Below are 22,427 nucleotides of genomic sequence, written 5' to 3'. Positions count from 1 at the left end.
TTTACACAGCGCTTAGTACCCCTGAGGAGGAGCTGAGGGACAGTTATGTAACCAAAAGTGCAATACTTATGGTCTGATATCATACAAATCTACATTTGGAAGCTCCATTTTATCCTAAAACTATTTGCACAGTTTGTAGCAGTCTGTCTTATAATGTGTGTAATCCAAATATAAAATAATGACTTTAACATTCACAGTGCTTTCTGTCATAGGCTGTGACCTCATTGCACTAAAAATACACAAGTCAGTATTCTCCACTTCACCAACCAAATTTAATTCTGTGGCTCTCTAGTTACACATAGACCTCTGCAGTGCATTAAATAAAAGATGTTTCATAATGTACTATATAATGCCTTTCCCACAGAGTAACAACTTTTTAAATGTATTTTTCATTTAAGCTACCCATATTTTTATATCTAGCTACCTGATGGTGAAAGACCTCAAAGACGAACAAAATATTTTGGGGTTCAATTATGAGAGGTTTGTGCCGCCGGACCGCCACATTTTTTGAAGCTTCAGCGGCACACGCGTATTAATCATATCTAGAAGGCAAGGCAAAGTCACCCTGCATGGCTTCGCATGGTCTCATAGATATGGAATAAGACAAAGCAGCACAAATCGATGCCTTGCCTTACTCTATCTCAGGTAGGCGTTCCATGGGCGTTGTGGTGGGTGTTCCCATTCAATCCCTTGGATTTTGATGCTGCCCCAGATTTGAAAACCATGTAAAACTGGGGCAGCGCCAAAACCTATGCCTCCCCACAGCTGGTGTAAAGAGGAGAAATGTTTTCATTTCTCAAAGTTTTTTCCAAATTCCATGTGTGCCTCATTCTTCAGCACACATAGAACGAGGAAACCTCCTTCTCAGGATTGATTTTGTGGAGGAAGGTGGCCCTTTCTGCACAAAAACTATTCTGCCTATGTTGTCGCTCAGCAGCAATTTGTGCGCCAACGCAGAGGGAAAGGACAGGGATGCACCATATTTCACAAATAAGGTGCATTCCTGCCCTTTCACATGGGCATAAGGCAGCACAGCGAGAAGGCTTGGGGTGCTGCCCTACGCCAATGCCTTATGAATAAAGCATGTTGTTTCAAGCCACACCTTTAACCACTCCCGCGCTCATTGACCTTTGGTTTGCTAAACATTGTTACATTTATTTCCCCAATGTAAAAATGTTTGCTGTGGGACTTGGGGTCATTTATGGTTGTCGATAGTTGCAACGGCGGCTGGCTCAGTTGGCGCAGTGTGGCAGGGCAGGGTGGGAGGGGGGAAGTCGACAGACAATGGAATAGGTATAATTAAATAAATAATACCTATTCCTTCGTCTGTCGGCTTCCCCCCCTGCCCGCCCTGCCCCAACGCGCTTACCTGAGCCGGCTGCCGCTGGATAGTTGGCAATGATGAGAAGGACCAAGTTCTAGAAAGTTTTGTCAGGAGGGGGTCCTTACACCTACAATTTTTTGACAGGTGGGTCTTGGCATCAAAAAGTTTGAAGACCTCTGCTCTATGGCAATTGCCGTGAATTTATTTCTTCCTGAATTCAAAAGTATATACCCTCCCGTAACTTGAGGTCATTCATCTCAACCTTCTGGCTATTCCCCCATTTAGGAAGAGACTAGGAGGTTCTAGATTCTTTGTATTGGCCCCTCTGTTCTAGAATTCTCTTCCATCTAACATCAGAATAACCGTTGATTATCTTAGATTCAGACAACGTTTGAAGACGTGGTTTTTTACACACACATGCAAATTACTCTCTGTGTTGCAGTTCTACTCCTATACTCAACACCAAGAAACCGATTGGTGTACGAGTGCTCTATAAATTATTTTTACATAACCAATCAATCAAGGACTTTATTTCAATCACTTTAGTTAATAAAAGTACAACACAAAACAAGACAATTAGAGAAAAATGTAAAACAAATATAAATAACACAGTACATACATAATACATGGAACAACCAAATCTTAGACATTTTCTTCTATTAAAACACATTAAAATAGCAACATATAAGAGATAAAGCTCCTATGTAAAATCTTGCAAATTTACATGTGTTGAATACTTTAGGACAGAGGCATATGGCTAATAAAGCTCATTAACATGAAATGTAGCAAGAGACTGTCAGCAATACAACAAGATAGCAGCATAAGAAAAACGGGATCCACAATTGAGACAGAAATGGAGGCTGATTTATACATGTTTTACAAGTCTTATCCACATTGGCATTAAAAACCTAGCCATGCAATAGACCACAATCTGGCTTGTGCCAGTTTTTAGTATTCCGTCCCCCTCCTGGTGCTTCCTAATGCCCAGGTTTTCACAGAGGGGTACAATCCACTTGGAACAAAGCTGTTTATAATATGGACAAAAGAACATCACATGGATGAGCGATTCAGTAATTGTTTGGCAACCCTTACAAAGATCATCAGCAATGACCATTTCTTTTTGCCACTTCTTAGTGAAATGTTTTACAGGTAGGGATCTATACTTTACTTGTAGGTAAAGGTGTCTAGCCAATGGGGCAACAATGTCATCAATAGTATTCTCATACAATGCTACTGGTTTGAAATCAATAAAAGCGGCAGATAATGATCCCTTGCATTGCAGAATGTTGTCAACACTGTCCCAAAAAATGGATTTGATACCAGCCTTTGGGATTGAGCAAATGGCTTTTGGTGAGACCCAGTATATATCAAGGCTCAGCCTCTGAAGTAATACCTTTACAGTGCAAAGCCACAGGATCTTGCTTCCACATTGTGGAGTCAAAGGACTCTACGACCCACCCAATTAGATTCTAACGCTAATCTCGAGGACCCAGGTTACCAACTTTTCAAATTGCTTCTTACCCAAGTCTTACCTGTTGTTATGCACCTGACTGGGTCCCTTCTTACGTTTGTGGAATCAACTTTCCTTCCATTATTCCTGTGTTTATGTTGCGGTACCTGTGAGTTCTTACAGTCTCGGGGTAAACACAATTAAGGCAGATGTCATTCTGCCAGCCCTTAAATTCTAGTATGCATGGGGCAAGGCTAACGACCTAGCATAATGATGGATCTAGATGACCGATAGTGATGGGGCCAAATAATATATTTCTCATATTGTAATTTCGGACCATGTGGCAGGGGTGGCTCTAGGCTCATGGCGGCCCTGGGCAGGGAGCGTAGGTAGGGGGCCCCGGAAGAGGGGGTCCGGGCGGGGCAGAGGCCAGTGAAAAGAGGGGGGGTTCAGGGTGTTTGGAAGTGGAACAGAGCCGGAGGCCACCAAATCCCTGCCAGGGGCCACCACGCAAATATGTATCCATCCTCAGAGGATTATTATATTAAGGATGTATATTGGCGCAGTGGCCCCTGGGGTTTGGTGGCCCTGTGCAGGTGCACAGCTTGCACATGCCTAAGGCCGCCCCTGCATGTAGTTTGGTAAGAGTTAGTCCATATTTTGGGCTGAAGAGTCTGGGCATATCCAACAGCATGCTGGGCTGCTTCTTCCGGAAGATAGAGAAGGCTGCAATGAAGTCATACACTTGTTGAGTCTATGTCTATGCAGAACTCATGAGACCGGGTCAGAAGAAATTGTGTGTCATGTTAATTTCCATGGAGAGACATAGTGCTAATGCACCAGTGAGCCAACTGTTAGAAGACAGTTTTTTTTGTGTTACATCAATATATATTGCAGGCATGGAGAACTATTGTTACAGGAATGTGCCTTTTAATTATCACGTGTCCCTTGAAAGCTTGAGCTTTACCCTGCACTTTCTGCACAGCTGTATAAACCCAGTTCTCATACAAATAAATGTCTACATTCTAAGCAATGTTTGTCTCTTACTCCAGATCCCAATGTCCTCATGCAGTGAAATGTGCACAGTGGGCTTCAGAAAATCCACTCGGGAAGGCCAAGGGGTCTGCTGCTATGATTGCATTCCATGCTCAGATGGAGAGATCTCCAACCAAACTGGTGAGTTTAGATGGCTTAGCCTTAAAGATCAGTCATTTGCCTCCATACATTCTACACAATCTGCTATAAATATATACTGATGGGGGGTTTTAATATATGCCTCAGAGGTCAGTATCTGTATTCAGAAAAAATAGCCAGGAGAAGGGCTGTGTATATTTAAAACAAAGAAGAGTATCTGTATATATGAGCCACACAGGAGGCATGTCATATATGAACATATGTATGAAGTAAACCAATTGAAAACCAAAATAAGATGGCCAAATTAAGGTGAAGATTATTCAAGATAATTCCTCCATTGTGAGAAATTGGATTGTTGGTTGAGTAGGGAGTGAACCCTGCTCAAGCAAAAGCTACAATCCCAGTCAGGATGAACCACAAAAGTCACTAAATTAGTCAGTGCTTAATCCTTGGTAGCTTGGCACAAATGCAGTCAGACTTATCTCGGAAGAAATGTGTAAAGTACTTATGCAGCATTGAAAAAGTAATAGAGAAAACACAACACTAGAAAAATCCCTCCCCAATTTAGAAAAATAGAGTACATTTTAGTAAATTATTTGTCAGCAAATTACCAAAATTCAATCAGTAGAACCGGAGTTATGAATTTTTAAAGTTTAAGGGAAATTCTTTTGCCGAAAAGATTAAAGCGGTACAAAAGGGGGTGGTGATGGACGGAGCATCTGAACCAATCAAACACTCACACCCAGTCAACAGATCTGGGTTTAATCCATCACCGTTCTTTAGCCCACTCTGCCACCCCAGTTCAGACATGGCCATATGCAAATCACTCTGACCCTGTGCCTCATGGGAACAGTCCAGCCTGAACTGCCAAGCCATGCCTTCCCTGGACCGGAAACAATCTTCCTAGGACCGGTTTCCGGCATTACAGCTGTCTTCAGCCAGGCTTGCTTGAATCCAGTGGCAAAGTGAACAAATGGACTCACGTCTGAGCATACCCTGCCAACTTATGGCGAACAAAGCGGTACAAAAGGGGGTGGTGATGGACGGAGCATCTGAACCAATCAAACACTCACACCCAGTCAACAGATCTGGGTTAAATCCATCACTGTTCTTTAGCCCACTCTGCCACCCCAGTTCAGACATGGCCATTTTCAAATCAGACTGACCCTGTGCCTCATGGGAACAGTCCAGCCCGAACTGCCAAGCCATGCATTCCCTGGACCGGAAACAACTTCCTAGGACCAGTTTCTGGCATCACAGCCGTCTTCATCCAGGCTTGCTTGAATCCAGTGGCAAAGTGAGCAAGGGACTCACGTCTGAGCATACCCTGACAACTTATGGCGAACAAAGCGGTACAAAAGGGGTTGGTGATGGACGGAGCATCTGAACCAATCAAACACTCACCCCCAGTCAACAGATCTGGGTTTAATCCATCACCGTTCTTTAGCCCACTCTGCCACCCCAGTTCAGACATGGTCAACCGCAGACATCTAGTCCAGTAAAACCGGTTCAAAGTCGAGAAATATGTCTGACTGTGATGGAGCGCGAGTTGGCTACAATTAGATTATTGGGCCTGGTTGGTACTTACCTTCAAACTTAGAAGAAATCTCTACAAAAAGTCTGTGAGAATGTAGAAGTTAAGCTGGGCAATGCCACAGGCAGTGTCTGAGGAGGAGATGTCCAAACTTAGGGCCTGATGTAGATCTTGGCGAGGCTACCGACATCCCGCTGTGGTCACATATACTCTATCAAGCTAATGGCGGTCCGACCACCATATTTAGATCTTGCGGCTATAGACAGAAGGCCACAGTGGCAGCGGTCTTCTCTACTGACTCACAGTCCTCAGTAGCCGTCAGTCCGGCGGCTTTGCTGTAAGCTGATTTAGATCTTCCTGTTGTGCTAGCAGAGTCCTAGTGGTAGTTTGCTAATGGAATGAGGTTCATGGTGATGTGGAGACAGTTAGGTACAACTTATTGATCAGTCAATAAACATATGCGTCATGTTTGTATGCAATCCATATGTAGGCAATGTGTTGTGTCCCTTTGTGTTACATATTGCATGACACACACACACACAGCATGAGCTTACAGCGATTGTCAATGCATGATACATGTGACAATAGAACAGGAAGCTTACCCTAGATCTTGGTAACACCAGAGTTGTTTGGCCTCGTGGTGCAGTCAGAGCAGCAAAGGAGAGACATGAACTCTGTGGTACAAGACAGAAACGGAAAAGTAAACAGGAAGAAAGGTACGTGTTTACCTCTTTTCCTACGATTCCACCAACAAACTTATCGGGACAGAGCACAAAGTTGAGGTGCCCGTGTGTGCAGTTGATATACGATGACCGCGGTTCTCAGTGGGATGCGTGACTAAAAGGTGCAGGATCCTCATAAGGGTGTGTTGCGGGTACGAGAGATGACAGCAACCACCTGGTTCAGTGTGATGTACCAGTGAGGTGAAGACTGGTCCACCGCCCTGATGAAGTTGCCGTAAATAAATTGGCAATGGAAAATGTTGGCCTTTTGCCTTTGAAATAGAAAATTGCATGCCATTCTTTTAATCTGAGGGTACTCACTGCACCACATAAAAAATTGTTTTTGCAAGTGATTCATTCCTCTTTTTAATTTAGAGAAGTGAATCTCTCTTTTTTCACGATCGGGCCAAGTGGGTAGTGAATGACACAAGCACTTGCACTGCATCTGTACACACATCACTGTCTTTCTTTTGTTTCTTTTGTTTCTTCACCTCTTAGAAATTTGGACACGTTTTTCTTTCTTTATGGTCATGAAAGTCACCAATGATGATAACGTGGGCACACTGGTGAGTACCAACTAGCAGCTCGCTTGGTGATGCTTTCGTGAGGTACTTTCTGACCTCTCACTCATTTTTTCTCTTGCTGCTTACAAGATGAATTGACAAATATTAAAAATTAAATATTTGGACCGGGAGGTGAATGGCATTGAGACTGTCCCGAGAGCAGAGTTAATGTCCTCAACTGCTCCTGTTCTCCGAAAGATAAATGTTCATAATTAATCAGGTTTTGTGGATTTATAAGTAACTAAGTGGGGGGCAACCTGATTAATATTCCCTCTTACGCTCCTTTTTGTGTATGACAACTTATTAATGCGTCAATACACATATGCGTCATGTTTGCATGCAATCCATATGTAGGCAATGTGTCCCTTTGTGTTACGTATTGCATGCCACACACACACACACAGCATCAGCCCACAGCAATTGTCAACACATGATACATGGGGCAATAGAACAAGTAGCTTACCTTAGATCTTGGCATCACCAGAGTCGTTTGGCCTTGTAAGGCAGTCAGAGCAGCAAAAGAGGGACATGGACGATGAGGTATAAGACAGAAACTGAAGAGGAAACAAGCAGAAAGGTTCGTGTTTGCCTCTTTTCCTTCGATTCCACCAACGAAATTAGAGGTCTTCCCGACACAGTTGGCTCGGTGGGTAGGCACATCATAATCAGCTTGGTGGGATTCTTGGCTGGAGTCCCACAGCCAGGCACTTTAGGCTGTGCCACCGTGGATGCAGGAGAAGATTCCTGGCAGAGGCGGTGGGACTGTGGCGGTCTCTCTCCCATAGACTAAATCTAAATCAGGCGGGTGGACCACCAAGACTGCGGGCGGGAAGACAGTGGAAAAAGCGACGGCGAAGATCTAAATCAGGCCCTCAGTGTCCTTTATGGAAGTCGAAAATCTCCACCTGGTCGAGGCTGGAGGCTCTAGCTAGCAAGTTCGACTAGGCCAGATACCCCTTTGGTGAATTACCGCTGAACAGGATTTGCTGCTGAGGAGAATAATGGAGATGCACATTGGGCAGATAGATGAGCAGGCTGTTCCCTCACAGTCTCTGTTCACTTTTCTAAGCAGTTTTTAACCAAAAACCCAGGTTTTTAATGTTGGCTATCTGGACACCTTTAACATCACCACCACCAAGGATCCAGGACTGGAGGGGCACCACTTGGCGGGTTAGGATTCACTCAGACTGTGTAGAGGTGCAGGTTTAAGATTGTTGGAGCCTTTTCTGTCCCTGAGGCTCTGATCAGGAGACCAGCAAACTAGACCTTGGAGTCACTCGGGTAGTCCTGGGTTCAAGAAGTGGAAAAGGGCTCAACCTGCTGGGCAGGCCTCTAAGGATTCAAGGCAGGCTTATGTGAGCAGGGCAGTCCTTCCAGGTACAGCAAAACAGTCTTTTTAAGTATACAGAAGGCAACATCAGCAGGCAGCCCTCTGAGAGTACTTATGCAGGTCCAGAAAGTGAACTGAAGAGTGGAACGTTGGGTCCTAGTTTTATACTTGATACCGTCTTTGAAGTAGGCGTTTCTAAAGAATTCTCTTTGGAGTGCTTGACATATTCTGCTTCCCTTGCCCTGACTCCAAACTGGCTGCATGAACAAAGCAGAGGTGACAAGTCCCTTGTGTGAATATAGAGGGCAACATATTTAAGTCCACCCCCCATCCTGACAGCAGATTGCCCATCCAGGCATAGTTAATCCCTCTATTATGTGGCTGTGTGGGAGAAATAAACAAAGTCCAACTGTCAACTACGCCTAGTCACGTGACCTAGGCAGGTTGCAGGCACCAAATGGTTAGGGCAGGAAAATGCCAACTTTCTATAAAGTAGCATTTTCAAAATTGAAACTTAAAATTTGACTTTACCATTAAAGAGGCTTTAGATTGACACTTTCTCAGACACCAAACATGAAATGTTCACCTGTTCTCAATGAAAAGTTAGCACTTATTAAATGTAATAAAGCAACCCGATGTTATCATATGTGATAGATAGGCCTCACAATGGTGAAAAACTTATTTAGGAGTTTTTCACTACCAGAACATTTAAAACTTAAAAGTACATTACCAACCATTTATTAATGGCGATGCCCCCAGCCTTTGGGCTACCTAGGACCTACCTTATGGGTGACATTTATGCAATAAAATCAGAGTTTAAGGCTTGGCAAGGGGGTTTAAAGTTGAATTGGCAGTTTAAAACTGCATTCAGGCTGCAATGGCTGGCCTGAGAGATGTTTTAAGGGGCTACTTAAGTGGGTGGCACAATAAATGCTGCAGGATCAGTAGTAGCGTTTAATTTACAGACCATGGGTATATGGTAAATCACTTTACTAGTGACCTATAAGTACATTAAATAGTCCAATCATGTGTGAGCCAATTTTACTGATGTTTTAGGGAGTGAGTGCATGCCCTGTAGCACTGGTTAGCAGTGATAAAATGCAGAGTCCTAAAATCAACAAAAGGAATTCAGCAAAAAGTGATGGGTAAAGACAAAATGTTTGGGGAAAGATCCCCCTAAGGGCAACATCCATGAAATGACAGTGTTAGACCTGTCAGCCTGAGGGTGGTCTTAGCCCAAACATTTTACCTTTATCCCTCCTGATTTTGCTAACCTCTTTTTTTACTGATCGTAGGACTCTTTGCACTTTTCCACCTCTAACCTGTGCTAAAGTGCTTGTGCTCTCTTCCCTAAATATGGTAGATTTGGCTTATACCCAATTGGTATTTTTAATTTACTTGTAAGTCCCTAGTAATGTAGTACCATATGTACCCAGGGCCTGTGAATTAAATTGCTGTGATGCAAAGGCTGATCACTTCTCATGCATTGGGACTTGCATTTAAGAGATGTTTGTTATCCATGAAATGTGCAAGGCGCCGAACCCTGCACAATTGACTCCAGTATCCACAAAGCAAACAAAAGAAGATCTGGTCATTTTTTTCTATCATGACTCAATTCTCTTGTATTATGTTTTAAGCGCTTAAACACACACACTTACCTACAACCAATGGCCAATGGAGAATGACGATTACCAAGCTTGCTTAAATTATGCAACACATTATAGAAAACAACAGCGAATAAAATTCTCCGTACCTCCAGGGACAGCTAGCTAAATTTGAATGAGGGATTACGCAAGGCACTGAAGGATCTAGACATACTATGGTTCTACACTGTTAGACTAGACATGGGCAGTCTACTAGCCATCTAGAGTATGTGATGTGAGCTGCAGTGTCCTTAGATTTTTATTACATGTTAACAGTAGATTCTGCAGAGAGGAAGCAAATAATTGAAGCCCATGTGGTCTCAAAGTCCAAACTCTATAGAGCTATTGGTTGCAGCAAGTTTCTCCATCCCCAGGAAGTTCCCAGAGATAAGGAAATGAATTTACCATTGTGTATCATAACGCATGTGCTTTTTTGTTGATAATGCCAAGAATGATATATGTCTGTGTTTCAAAACTGGAGCTATGCGCCTAGACTAGAGTTTGGCAGACAGGGTACTTCACCACAAATCCCGCCAAAATGACAGTCCACCAGCACTATTTTTTCTCGTGTTGACCATCAGGTTTCCAACAATGGTATGCCAGCTGGCTTTGCTGTAGGAAACCAACAGAACTGGTGCCTTTGTCTTTGGAGGATCAAACTGTTCACCCTAATAAGAGCAGATGGCTGATGTATTTGTTTTTCAGTAACTTCCGGACCACCAGGGAGTGCCTCAAGCCTCACTGGAGTTGAGTACCAATATGTGGTGATTTTTAGTAGTTCTTCACTGCTGTGGCCGCATCTGAAGTTCTAAGATATTTCTCCCCATTCTCACTGGATATCCATTCTGCCAATCTTTGATTCCCATCTTCTCTGGCCCGGTCTGTTGTTGCTGGGGTAGCATTCAATAGGAATTGACATATTTCGGATAGAAATATCCTTTTTGTGATCAGCCCTTTTTCAGATTCTGTAAGTGTTCCTATGACATAAGGTTTAAATGTTTTGTTTGTGAACCAGTGTCTAATTTGAAAGCATCACAGCCTTTCAGTCTCTGGTATGCTGTATTTTTTCTTGAATTAGTCAAATCTGTTAAGTCAAAGAGGGAACCTTTTCTTTTACTCCCTCACTCTGCCCAGATGGAAAACTTATCTGTGTGGCGCCAGGTGTAAAATATGGTTTACTGCCGCCTGGATATCTTCATTGGCAACATAACATAACATAGCATAGCATAGCATTGAATAACAACAATGTATTATTGGTGTGAGAAATGACCTAATTGAGAAAAAGGCCTGTCTTTTCTTTCACTCTATTCCAAACTGCCATTGTGGTCTTGATTAAAGCGGAGGAATACAGATTCCATTACCTATGTTTTTTTTTTTATGTTTCAATTTTGTATTGAAATGTATATAATAAAAAAAATACATATATTATAATAATTGTATGCAATATCATACAATAAATATATAAGAACATTGTTATTTATAAGCATATAGCAAAACTTTCTGAATAATTAATCATATTATATAATTTATTAAATACATAAACATATAAATGCAAATGTAAATGTTACCTATGTTTTTTGTAAGGAAAGGGACTTTCCAAATGAGAGTGCCAGCTATTTGATGGTCAATAGAGCACCAGCTCTTTTTTGAGGGGCCTTTTTACAAGTGGGCTGATGGCCCTATAGCTTTGCAAAATAACACAATACAATGAACAATAGTAGATTGCCCTTCCAAGATAGAAGAGTCTTTCCAATATAAGTGCAAGTTTAAACAATGTTTTGAAATTGACCCATCCAAGCATTTTCCTGTGAGATACTGCTTAGTCTGTGTAAAAATAAGAAATGTAATATTCTGTAATTTCCAATGGATATTTGTAGCACCTGCATAGTACAGAGCCCACCTCCCAACAAATATTCACAAACCTTGAGATCCACATCTCTTTTTAACAGTCAGACTCACACTTCTGGTTTCAGAGTGTTGCCACATATGTGCTTATTGGACAGATATACTATAAAACCATCGGAGGGTTACTGGATGCCAAGGCTGCCCAGTCTGTATTCCAACTGACGCCTCTTTCTTCTCATCAAACACCCCAAACTCTGTGTCTCTTTATCTCATGCTTACAAGTTATTTTTTCTTTCCTCCTTTCTCCCTTAGTCTCTGTTTTCCCACAACCCTTACATCTTTTCTTTCTCCCTTTCATGCCAATGTCGTCTTGGTTCTGAGTTAAAGACTGATGGTGAAAATTAAGTCCGGCTTCCCAAAGATGGGTGCTAGTGCCCACCACCTCAGTCACTTGCACTAATTAAGCACTGTCAAGTCAAGTCAATTTATTAGCATAGTTACTTAAAACCATTGCATAAGAGTAAACAAATAATAAAATCCTTGAAGCATGATAAAATGTTGTATGGCCATGGAACAGTCCATAAAGACCTTTACAGAATAATGATTATAAAAATATAATAGGCCCCTAAAAGCATGCATTGAGCACTAATGCAAGTTCTGAGGCTATTTGGGATAGCCCTCGTTAATGACCCCCCTGGGACCAAGATTGAGTCACCATTGTATTACAACAACAAAAAATACAATGCATCAGAACTGTGCAAATAATAAAACGTTACTTACCATTAAAAAGTAATCCGTAAAAACCTTCCAAGATGGTGAACCAGATAATAAAACATTAAGTGCGTGTAGTGGACAAGAGGTGGAGGATGAGCGGCATTAGCGGAGGGGCTCTCATTGATGACACCCCATGAAACGGGATTGGCCCTCCGAAGGGTTTTTGATTAGCATCTGGTCCAGGACTTCATATGTGCATTGCCAATCAATTTCAAATTTGAGTCCGGCAGCAGGCCTTTTCGGGTTTGATTCCTAAACGGAGTGCAGGGGGGACCAGCCCTGCAGGTAGAATTTAAGCACCTGAGCCAACATAGGATAACAGTGACCATAGGCCTCCACACTATTTGTAGCATAGCACCATCTTGGTTCAGAACTAGAACTGAATTCAGAAAAATATTATGTCTAATTTTAATTGCATAAATTACCTTTGTGTAGACAAAATGCATATTCTTTTTAAAAGAGACATGTGTGACTGGAAGTTCTGTTTAGGTTTTGTAATCATTTAACCATGCTGTAACTGAGTTCACAGCCTCTTAAAGTAAGCCTTCTCTGCTGAGCGCTACTACCCTTGGAGAGTCAAGTTTACATAGAGAGTAACTTGGTTATCTAGGTCCAGTTCAATTGTGCTCAAGGCCCTGAGACACCAGAGCCAAATTACAATACCACCACACATACTGCCCCTCTGGAACTGACTGACCCAAGGCACAGAGATAAGGACTTTGTAGAAATGCATGAGGCCTTGAACTGAATTGTTTTGTTCCTTGACAACCAACGTTATAGAGACTGAACCAGTGTAATGTGTGCCCTTCTAACCTAGTGCCTGTGCCAAAATGTTCCACTAAGTTTTGGAAATCCAACCGACGGTTCAGCTAATACTCAAGTATTCTCATAAGCTTCAGGATTGTTAGCTGGAAGTACAATCCCTATAGTTTCTCCAAAATAACACTTAAAGTTACTGGGACAGAGGTGGTCAAACTGGCCAATGGGCTGGGATGCAGTGATGTGATTGGTCTACAAATAATGAGGACTTTGTCTTTGTTACTAGTTAACTTAATAAAGATAATCTTCATTCACTGGTTACTCATACAAAATGGATATGAATTTAGGCAATCATACTCAAGAAGAAAGATAACCTCAGTGTGGTCCACATATCTGGAACAATGTCTTGAAATGGTAATTTAGCAGATACCAAATGAGCATAATAGCAAGGGACCCAAAAATGAGTATGATTACCCTCCACTAGCCAGTGGCTCAGTGACAGATGGAAAAGGTGGAATGGCTTACATGTGGGTGTATTCTCTTCAAGGAACCTAAGCCTGTGAGACCTTCCTCTAATATACACTCCCACATGATAATATGGGGGACAATGCCAAATGCTAATGAAAAGTCAAGCAAAATCACGGCAGCGCTACAGCTCACATCTGCAATCCTGCAAAGTTTGTAGGTTGGGAAAGCAGTTCGATCACCCTTCTTATGCTAGATCAAAATAAATACCTGGCATGGGTGATGAGGTTACGGATATTGGAAAATGCTTGTAACAGGGCAGTTGCCGATTTTCCCACTTCCTTGCAGTGCTTAATTTGAGCCTGGGGTTTTTGGTGCTCCGCACCGCACTTTATTGTCAACACTTATAACTTACAGCAATCTGCCACATGGTGGTGCTGTCTGTCTAATTTAGAAATGAGCACGTTGAAAGTTGGTTATTAATTCAAAATACATTACAAATGACTAATACCTGCCACCCACGCCATTCTAATAGCTTTAGGGGCCTGGAATAATCTGAATTGTCAAACGTGTTGAATTGTGATGATTAGTGTGAGAAATTGGGTTGTTGGTTGGATGGGGTGTAAGCCCTGGTGAACAACAACTACAATTCCTTGCAGGGAGAACCAAAAAAGTCACTAAATTAACCTGTGTTTAAACCTTGGTAGCTAGGCACAAAAAGCAGTTAGGCTTAACTTAGAGGTAATGTGTATGCTTAACTTAGAGGCAAAGTGTAATAAAGTGAAAACATTACACAAGAAAAATCCCAAACCAATTTAGAAAAAGAGAGCACATTTCTATAAATAATTTGACAGCAAAATAACACAGATCTTATCGGTAGAATTGTATGAATTTAAAGTATTTGTTAAAAATGTGTGCCTAAAAGATTAAAGAGCCAACCACGGACATCTAGTCCTGCGAGACCGGGCCAAAGTAGAAAAATTCAGCCAACCCCAATGGAGCATACTTCGGATACACAAAGTGGATTGGGTTTGGTCAGTACTTACCTCAAAGAAATCCTGAGAAAAAGTGAATGAGAAGGTAAAGTTTGGCAGGGCAAAGCTACAGGAGGTGTCCGAAGAGGTAGCGACACCATCAGGGTCAAAGCTGCAGCGAAGATTTCTATATCCGAAAATCTCCAGAGGGACAGGGCATAAGGCTGTATCTGAAGACAGTTTTATGAGGCGGGTCTCGGGCAACCTGCTTTGTACTCCTTGGACTGCAGCCTCAACACTACACCTCCTAGCCTCCCAGGGCCAGAACTTGCCGGATCTGACCTGAGCCACAGTGCTGCTGGTTTACATGACACCGTGTGGCACCTGCCCTCCTAGCTCTTGGCTATCCATTGCGCCAGCGGGGGCCTGCATCTGCCGCACTCTGTCCAAAATACTTGGCAGGCTCCTCGCTTGTTGAACTATTTAAAGATACCTGAGGCCTGACGGGTGGTAACAGCTGTGTCTTTCCCGGCCCGTGGGACATACCCCACATTACATGTACCAGCTGGTCTCTGGCCGGTTGATCCTGTGTTGGCTTAGGTGCTGCTTTATTGGCTGTTTATACTCACCATCATCCTTCCTTATTAGACTCTCTGGACCTCCCTAGAGCACTTTCACTCAAGCCTGTGTTGTCTTGTCGGCAACCCTTCTGCTGGTCTGAATAGAACCTGAGGTCTTAAATTGACATGGTGCCCCATAACCTGCTTTGAACACAGTGGTCAGTGTCTCATCATTTCCCTCTCCTCATCAAACTTTCTATAACACGGGAAAAACTGATCAAAAACAGTGCAAACTACCTTTGACTAGCATTATTCCAAAGTTCCCAACGATCCATCAATGGTGGACCCCTGTGACCGTGAGGAATTCAATGTTACAGCCATGTTCAGGGAGCTCAGGGAGGGCCTGCCCTCCATTGGCAGTAAGATGGACTCTCTTACCGCTCACCTAGATCCTATGCAAGAGCCTGCAAACTATCATGACTTCAGGCTGACACAGACTGAGGCCAAGATTTCTGCACTGGAGGATACCCAGTGGGAGCTTGGACGCGGACTCGCATTGTTCAGACAGGAACTCAAGGCAGTCATGTCCAAGAATTAGGACCTAGAAGGTAGGTCCCGCCAGAACGGATCCTGGAGGCACCCGAATCTGCTACACCTTCCAACTTTGAGAGTTTTGTGGAGTGTCTTCTTGACACCCTATTTGGTTGCCACAAGTTCTCAGAGGTCTTGATAGTTGAATAAGCTCACCACATGCTTGCACCTAAGCCCAAACTAGGTCAACCACCACGCCCAATTATAACTCGATTGTTGAACTACAGGGACCGAGATCTCATATTGTGCTTAAACAGAAACAATCTGGATCTTCAATACAAGGGATCCAAGATGTCCTTCTTCCCTGATTTCACCCCTGCCATGCAGGGGGGCCACTGCTCTTCTCAGCAGGTGACGAGTATCTTTCGCTCACAGGCGGTGAAATATTCCATGCTCTACCTCATTTGTCTAGAACAGTGTTTCCCAAACTGTGGTCCGCAGACCGCCAGGGGTCCCTGGCACATTCCCAGGGGGTCTGCAGGCAGCAGTTTTAAAAGCACTGCAAAGTATCTTGTTTAATTAGCAGTTTTCAAAGAACAATGAAAGTGTCAAGATAACACCAGTGATTAATGACCCTGCTGGACAGAGATGAGAGTTTTGTCTGGTGGCAGCTTTGACTTATCCAATGTAGCACAGAGAGTTAATATGCCTACTGCAAGGAAGTGTACCATGAATTTTAAGAACCAGTATTTTATGTGCATAGGTCAGTGGGTTACTGTTTTTTCCACAGGGATTCTTTTGTTACTCTGCAGTTCATAAGTGACAGTCGTAATCTAGCAAATAGACCTATAAACTGTAATCAAAGAGCTGCTTGCAAACTGTAAGGTACAAGTTAGTAACATGTTTTTTCCCAGTCTTTCATTATCCTGATGCTGCTTAAAAGGTTTCTTTGGGTGGAAATACATTTTTATTGTTAAAGTCAATGCTAACCACTGTGTTGTTTTCTGAATCCTGGGTTTGTGCTTCTCCAGAACAAACACTCTTTACAAATGCCTACCAGTATGAATGACATGTGAATTCTACACGTTGCAGTCCCCTTTGCCTTATGTAACATTTTCTATACACTGATTTACATATATGATTCACTGTCTCTATATGTGTGTGATGTAAAGTGCTCTGACATCCAACAATGGTATGAGCGATGCTATAAAAAATGAAATACACGTGACAGAGCGGGGCTATGGAGAAATGAGAAGCACTGTTGGAGGGTGATAGTGGGGGAATCATTGAAGAACCCCCTGAAAGATTGTCGTATTCTGGTGCTTTGTCAGGTCTTCATTTACTATTCTTTAAAAGCTACTACAATTCAATATATATTGATATGTGCTGTAGACTGCACCATTGTTTCCTAAATTGTTTGGGGGGAGAGCCACCCAAAGTCCCCTTTATAGTGGTCAGGATCACTCACTGTACTCATGTGCACCGTATGGGACTGGTCTGAAATCATTTGCCAAGGGCTGCTTTGGGTTTCCAGTCTGGCCCTGGCAGGAGCATGAGCCTCATCCTGCGAAATAAAGCCAACCATTGAAAAGTTAGTCAGGAGATGCAGCACCAACCTTCCCATTAACTTTTTTTGTTTTCTTGCAAATTCTTTCAATATAAAGTACAACAGAAGTGGCGAAGAGTGTTGTTAGCCTCCTTGGCTTAACAACACACATCCGCCACTTCAGAAATGCAGGGCTGCACCATATTTACAAGAATATGGTGCAGCCCTGCGTTTCCCCTGCTCTGGTGCTACACTTAACAAGGGAAGATTGTTTATGTACAGGAAGGTCCCCCTTCCAGCACATAAACACTCTTGAAGTGTTGTTTTGTCACTTCTATGTGTGCTGCTTAATGCAGAACACATGAAAGTTATAAAATGGCATTTTATTTTAAAGATTGTTGAGGTGCAGGAATGGTCACCTTCCTGAAGATCAACAATCCAAGGCGTTATGCAAAAACGAGTAGAAATTAAGCTTTTCTCCTTATTTCGCCAAGTTAAGACCCGGTTGTCTCTGGTCTCAATTTTGGCGCTGCCTCCCATTTACGCTGCCCTTGTAAATAGGGGGCAGCTTCAAAATCAATGGGTGTTGCACCGCAACACCCACTGCCCACCCCTTTAACACTAAGCATTGGGTAAAAGGGGGTCTTATTTACAAGGCAGCGTTAAGCCACGTTAAGTGGCTTAACGCAGCTTTGTAAATAAGGCGAAGACCTTATCGCCATGGGAACGTTGCAAAAAGTGGTTTTCCATGGTGATAGGGGCTTGTAAATATTCCCCTAAAATCATTAGTAATTTGAGTATTTGTTTTGTGTCCACACGTTTGTTCATTTTTTTCAAATTACTGTTTTAATGTTTGAAATTTAAATCCTACAAATTTCTTGGGGGTCCCCGGCTTCCAGTGGTGACTCAATGGGGGTCCTCAGGAGTCAAAAGTTTGGGACTACTGGTCTAGAACACTAGGACAAAACCCACTTTTTTCTTCAACATGCTAACACTCTTGAATTTATCGAACATCATATTTTCTTGAGTGGGACTCACCCCTCATCCTGCTTCAGCCCTGGATCTTCCCAGGGTGGCCGCGGGCCAGGCACTGCAGCTAACTATGCTTTCACAAATGCTGGCTGCTAACTATCTTTATCATTACTATTATTATTATTATTAACAACTATCTTCCCAGTGTCTGGCTCCCTGTGAGCCCACTGCACAATACACCACCCATCACTCTCTGGGGTTGTATTGCTCCTGGACGGAACTCCTTTGCAATGAGCGGTGCGGTTCTCCTTCTATAAACTGTCCCTTTGGTGTTGGGCAACACTACATATTACGTTGATGATTGTCCTGATGTTTTGCTGGGTGCAATGCTGCGCTCTACGGGTGCCGCCCAATATGCGTGAAGCACATCTATTGCGATTGGGGTTTGTTAGTTGCTGTAATATGGATATGTTTTTTACCCTATTATCTTTCCATTGGGTTGCCTTCAGAAATGACAGGGTCTTTCACTGGCAATTGGGTTGGGCTTTTGGGTAGTTAGTAGTAGTCTACTGCTGTTGTTTTCCTTTATGGATTTTGCAGTCATGTACAATTGCCTAGATGCTTACCCTCAATTTCCTGCCATTAGTGGACCGCGGTACAGTTTGATCCACTCAATGATGCTAATAGTAATGTGCCGCTACACCCTCACATGAGTCAGTTTATGACATGCAATGTAAGGGGGCTTACAATCCCTGTAAGGCTAGGTAGCTGTTGACCTACCTTGATCACCATAGGATTAACATTGCTATGCTCCTCTGAATACTCCTAGGTTTGCCACTTCATGGGCCATACACGGTTACTTCTCATACTCTACCTACTCCATGGGGGCTGTCACTCTCATACAGAAATCAATAAATTGCTCGCTGGTACAGCGCATCACTGATGCTGGAGGGCCAGCCAGTAACCCTGGTAGGCATGGTAAATGGAGATTGACTGCTCTTGGTCAATGCATATGGCCCCAACGTTGATAGCCCCACCTTTTTTGATGATAAAATGTAATTATGCTCCAAATAACGTGACTTGCTCACACTCTGGGAGAGGGGTTTCAGTCTCACTCTCTCCATGGTGCATGACAGATCCTCTCAGGCAGCCCGAGCCAGTATAGCTCTTATTTACATTACGCAGCTACATTACCTGGTGGCCACTTGTATCCCAATCAAACGGGACATGGAGTGCCACTCCCCTGTGGTTTCTTTCAAGGTCTCTGCTATTTAGGATGTCAAGCATTGGCATTGTGCCCCACAACTTGTCTAACCACTCCCCGGTGAAGCTAATGTTTCAGCAGCCAACCTCGGCTCCTCTGTTTTAAGCTTGGAGATTACACAGATCTGAGCTTCAACATCAGGTGTTCTGCAGCGAGGTTGGGGTCACAATTCACAAGTATTTTTAACTCACATTCTCAGTTTCTGTATTTCCAAAAGCCTTGGTATATTTAATTCCATTTAATAGCACCTCTCTAGACTAGAATCCCAACTCAATCATCTGGAAACCAGTTACTCTACTTCGCAGGATATGTCTCTTTTGGCCCAGCTGCATTCTACACCGCAGGAGTACAGAGAGGCGGCAGATTGAGTGGTTCTCTTTTTGGGGTGTTGTGCCCAAGCAAGGGCATTTGGAGAGGGGGACAGGCCTGGCAGAACCGTCACCTGGTTTATCCCCCATTAGCATGGGACCTTGGTAGTCAATACCATCAGTAGGGCACTTGCTTGGTCCTCCTTGTGAGAAGTTGGCCTGCTATATGCTGTCCACTAATTAAAGTGGGCACCTTGCAAACAACCCTTATGATGTATTAGGTCAAAGATAACCTTTAGAAAGCTATCCTAGTGGTAGCTGTGGGAAACAGCCTTCAGGCTTAATCTTGAAAGAATGTAAAGCAGCTTGTTTTAACTAAATGAAAGGAGAACCACACAGTAGTTATAAAAATATGTTTTTATTTATATAACTCTCTCTAATATCCTCTTACGAGGATACAACACAAAGCACACCATTTTTAGCAAAGAAACAGTTCTTAAGTAGCACAATACACAGTGAGCTCAAGGGGGAGACCAAACCATATACTAAAATAGTGGAATAAGAAACTTGACTGGAATCGAGACAGGGTCTAGAACATGTAGAATCGCGGGGACCCTGAGGAACCACCCAAGGTGAGTAGAAAGGGACCCCACGAGGATGGGGCAGTGTGCTAACACGACGCAGTCTCCATACAATTCTATTGGGAAGTTGCGGTTACAGTTTTAAAGTTTAAGGACCCTTCTCGGTGGACTTTGAGGAAACCCTTTGGAACTGAGGATGTTGGAGAGCCGCCCCACCCGTGGATACCAGAGTACCAGAGTTACCATTTTTAGCAAAGGTGAAGTAGTGTGGCTCACTGGTTAGAGGCGGCAGACCCGAGAGCAGAGGACGGTCCGGGACCAGGGTTCGATTCCCGGCGCGGCAGGTTTCTGGACCAGGGTCAGCGGACTTGATAATTCTCTCGCCTCGGTGCCCACTCTGATCAGCGATCACACTCGGCAACTCTGGGCATTATCTTGCCTCATCTTCACTAACGGCCCCCCAGACCGCCGGGGATGCCTGGTCTCACCCTGGAGATACCCATTAAGGGACCATCTCTCAGGGAAGCCAGGAAGGGTTTCGCAGCAGTCGAAGCGCCAGGACGCCTACGGGTAGCAGTGCGCTATATAAATGCCTACACACACATTTACCTATCCCAGAGGAGCTGGTGCTTAGGTCTTGAGTGGTGTCGGAAACGGCCGTCGTTCTCAATGGAGGTCTTCAAAGAAGAGCTGCTACAGAGAAGGAAGAAGGTGTCCGTTGGAATCCAAGGGTGGATTCGTGGTGGAAGGAACCTGAAAGCAGAGGGGACAGAGTCTGGATCACTTCAGTGTGACCAGGGGTTCGGTTGACGAATGCCCACCTATGTCGGGTGCTTCAGGTGCGGAGAAAGGATGCTTCACTCTGCAGCCACGAGGTCCAGGAAATGATGAGGATGACCAGGAGCCAGATGTGAGCTGTCCCACGAAGGATGACGAGTGCTGAGGGGTCAGTGTCCGGCGGGAGCACAAACAAGCCTTGGCAACAGCAACCAACATAAGAAGGTCAAGCAGGTTACTGTGTGGACAAGCAAGGTTCAGGGGACTCACCAAGCACTGGGAAGCCAGTGCACATCTGGAGCAACCAGGAAAGCACAGTAGAAATCAAGATGACCCACAGGTAGGATGACCATGAGTCACGAGGGTACCTCAAGCAACATCATAAAGTACCAGCCCACGGAGCACTCAGTGCAAGGAGGCCGGACTTCTTTGGTGGAAATACTGCTCAGGGTCAGGACTACACAAAGTCCAATGCACAAGCTCGGGAATTTCCAACAAGCATATGCACTTGCAAAAGTATGCGGTGCACAGAGGTTTGGGTTATGCGATCCCCACGGGGTATACTGGCCTCAACTTCGGTGATAGGGCAGTCAACCTCAGTGAACTTCAGAACCCCCCTACTGTGTTGCTGGAGCCTTCGGAGTCTGCAGGAGGTCAGGATAAGTAGACCAGTCAGTTGAGTTGTAGTGCCTGCGAATGCAGGGGAGTGACTCCTTCACCCCAAGGGAGATTCTTCAGGTGTTCTTAATGCTCCACAGATCCTACATGGAGCCTGTATGGTGCAGGGGCACAGACGATGCTTTGGATGGAGAGGAAGTCGGTCGCAGTCGCAGTCGCAGCCCAGCGAAGCCCTTATGTACCCACGGAAGAGGGTTGGACAGATTCAGGTGTTCCCTCCTAGGGGAGGGTCAGGACAGAGGGGTGGTTACACCCATGTCCTTTGTTCAGTTTTGCATCAGAGCAGGAGCCAAAGGCTCCCAGAACTGATGCAAACTTTCAGGCACTGTGGCAATGCCCCCACCCAGCCGCAATACACTAAATCTTGTCTGGGAGGTGGTCACACTTCCCTGTGACGGGATGCCTATTGTGCTGCCTTCCTCTGCTCGAGCTTGGCTCAGCAGCAGGAGGGCAGAAATGTGTCTCTGGTCAGCAGCATCCATTTTGTGCTCTCCGGGTCGAGATGGCTGGCACAGGGAAGACCAGTGACCACACGAAGCTCACTTCAGAAGGGTGGAATCATACCTCCCACACCGGTTACCAGTGTGGAGGTATGATTCCAAGGTGTTTGATACCAAACATGACATGTTTTGCTTCAGCCGTTTTTGAGATAGCATTTACAGTGAGGTTATAATGCACCTCTACCTATACGTC

General features: G+C 44.0%; 1 protein-coding gene across 1 annotated transcript in view; it reads left to right on the top strand.

Annotated features, from left to right (window-relative positions):
* LOC147678076 (vomeronasal type-2 receptor 1-like) overlaps positions 1-22,427 on the top strand; it is a 96,069-nt gene that overhangs the window by 50,580 nt on the left and 23,062 nt on the right. The window contains exon 5 of the mRNA XM_086945622.1: positions 3,827-3,950. Within this exon, the coding sequence (XP_086801748.1) occupies positions 3,827-3,950 (124 nt within the window). The remainder of the gene's footprint in view (positions 1-3,826; positions 3,951-22,427) is intronic.

Source organism: Lissotriton vulgaris, chromosome 12, assembly GCF_964263255.1.
Source record: "Lissotriton vulgaris chromosome 12, aLisVul1.2, whole genome shotgun sequence".
In the NCBI taxonomy this organism is placed as follows: Eukaryota; Metazoa; Chordata; class Amphibia; order Caudata; family Salamandridae; genus Lissotriton; species Lissotriton vulgaris.
Note: the sequence above shows the minus strand (reverse complement) of the source record. Positions and strands in the feature narration are given on the sequence as shown.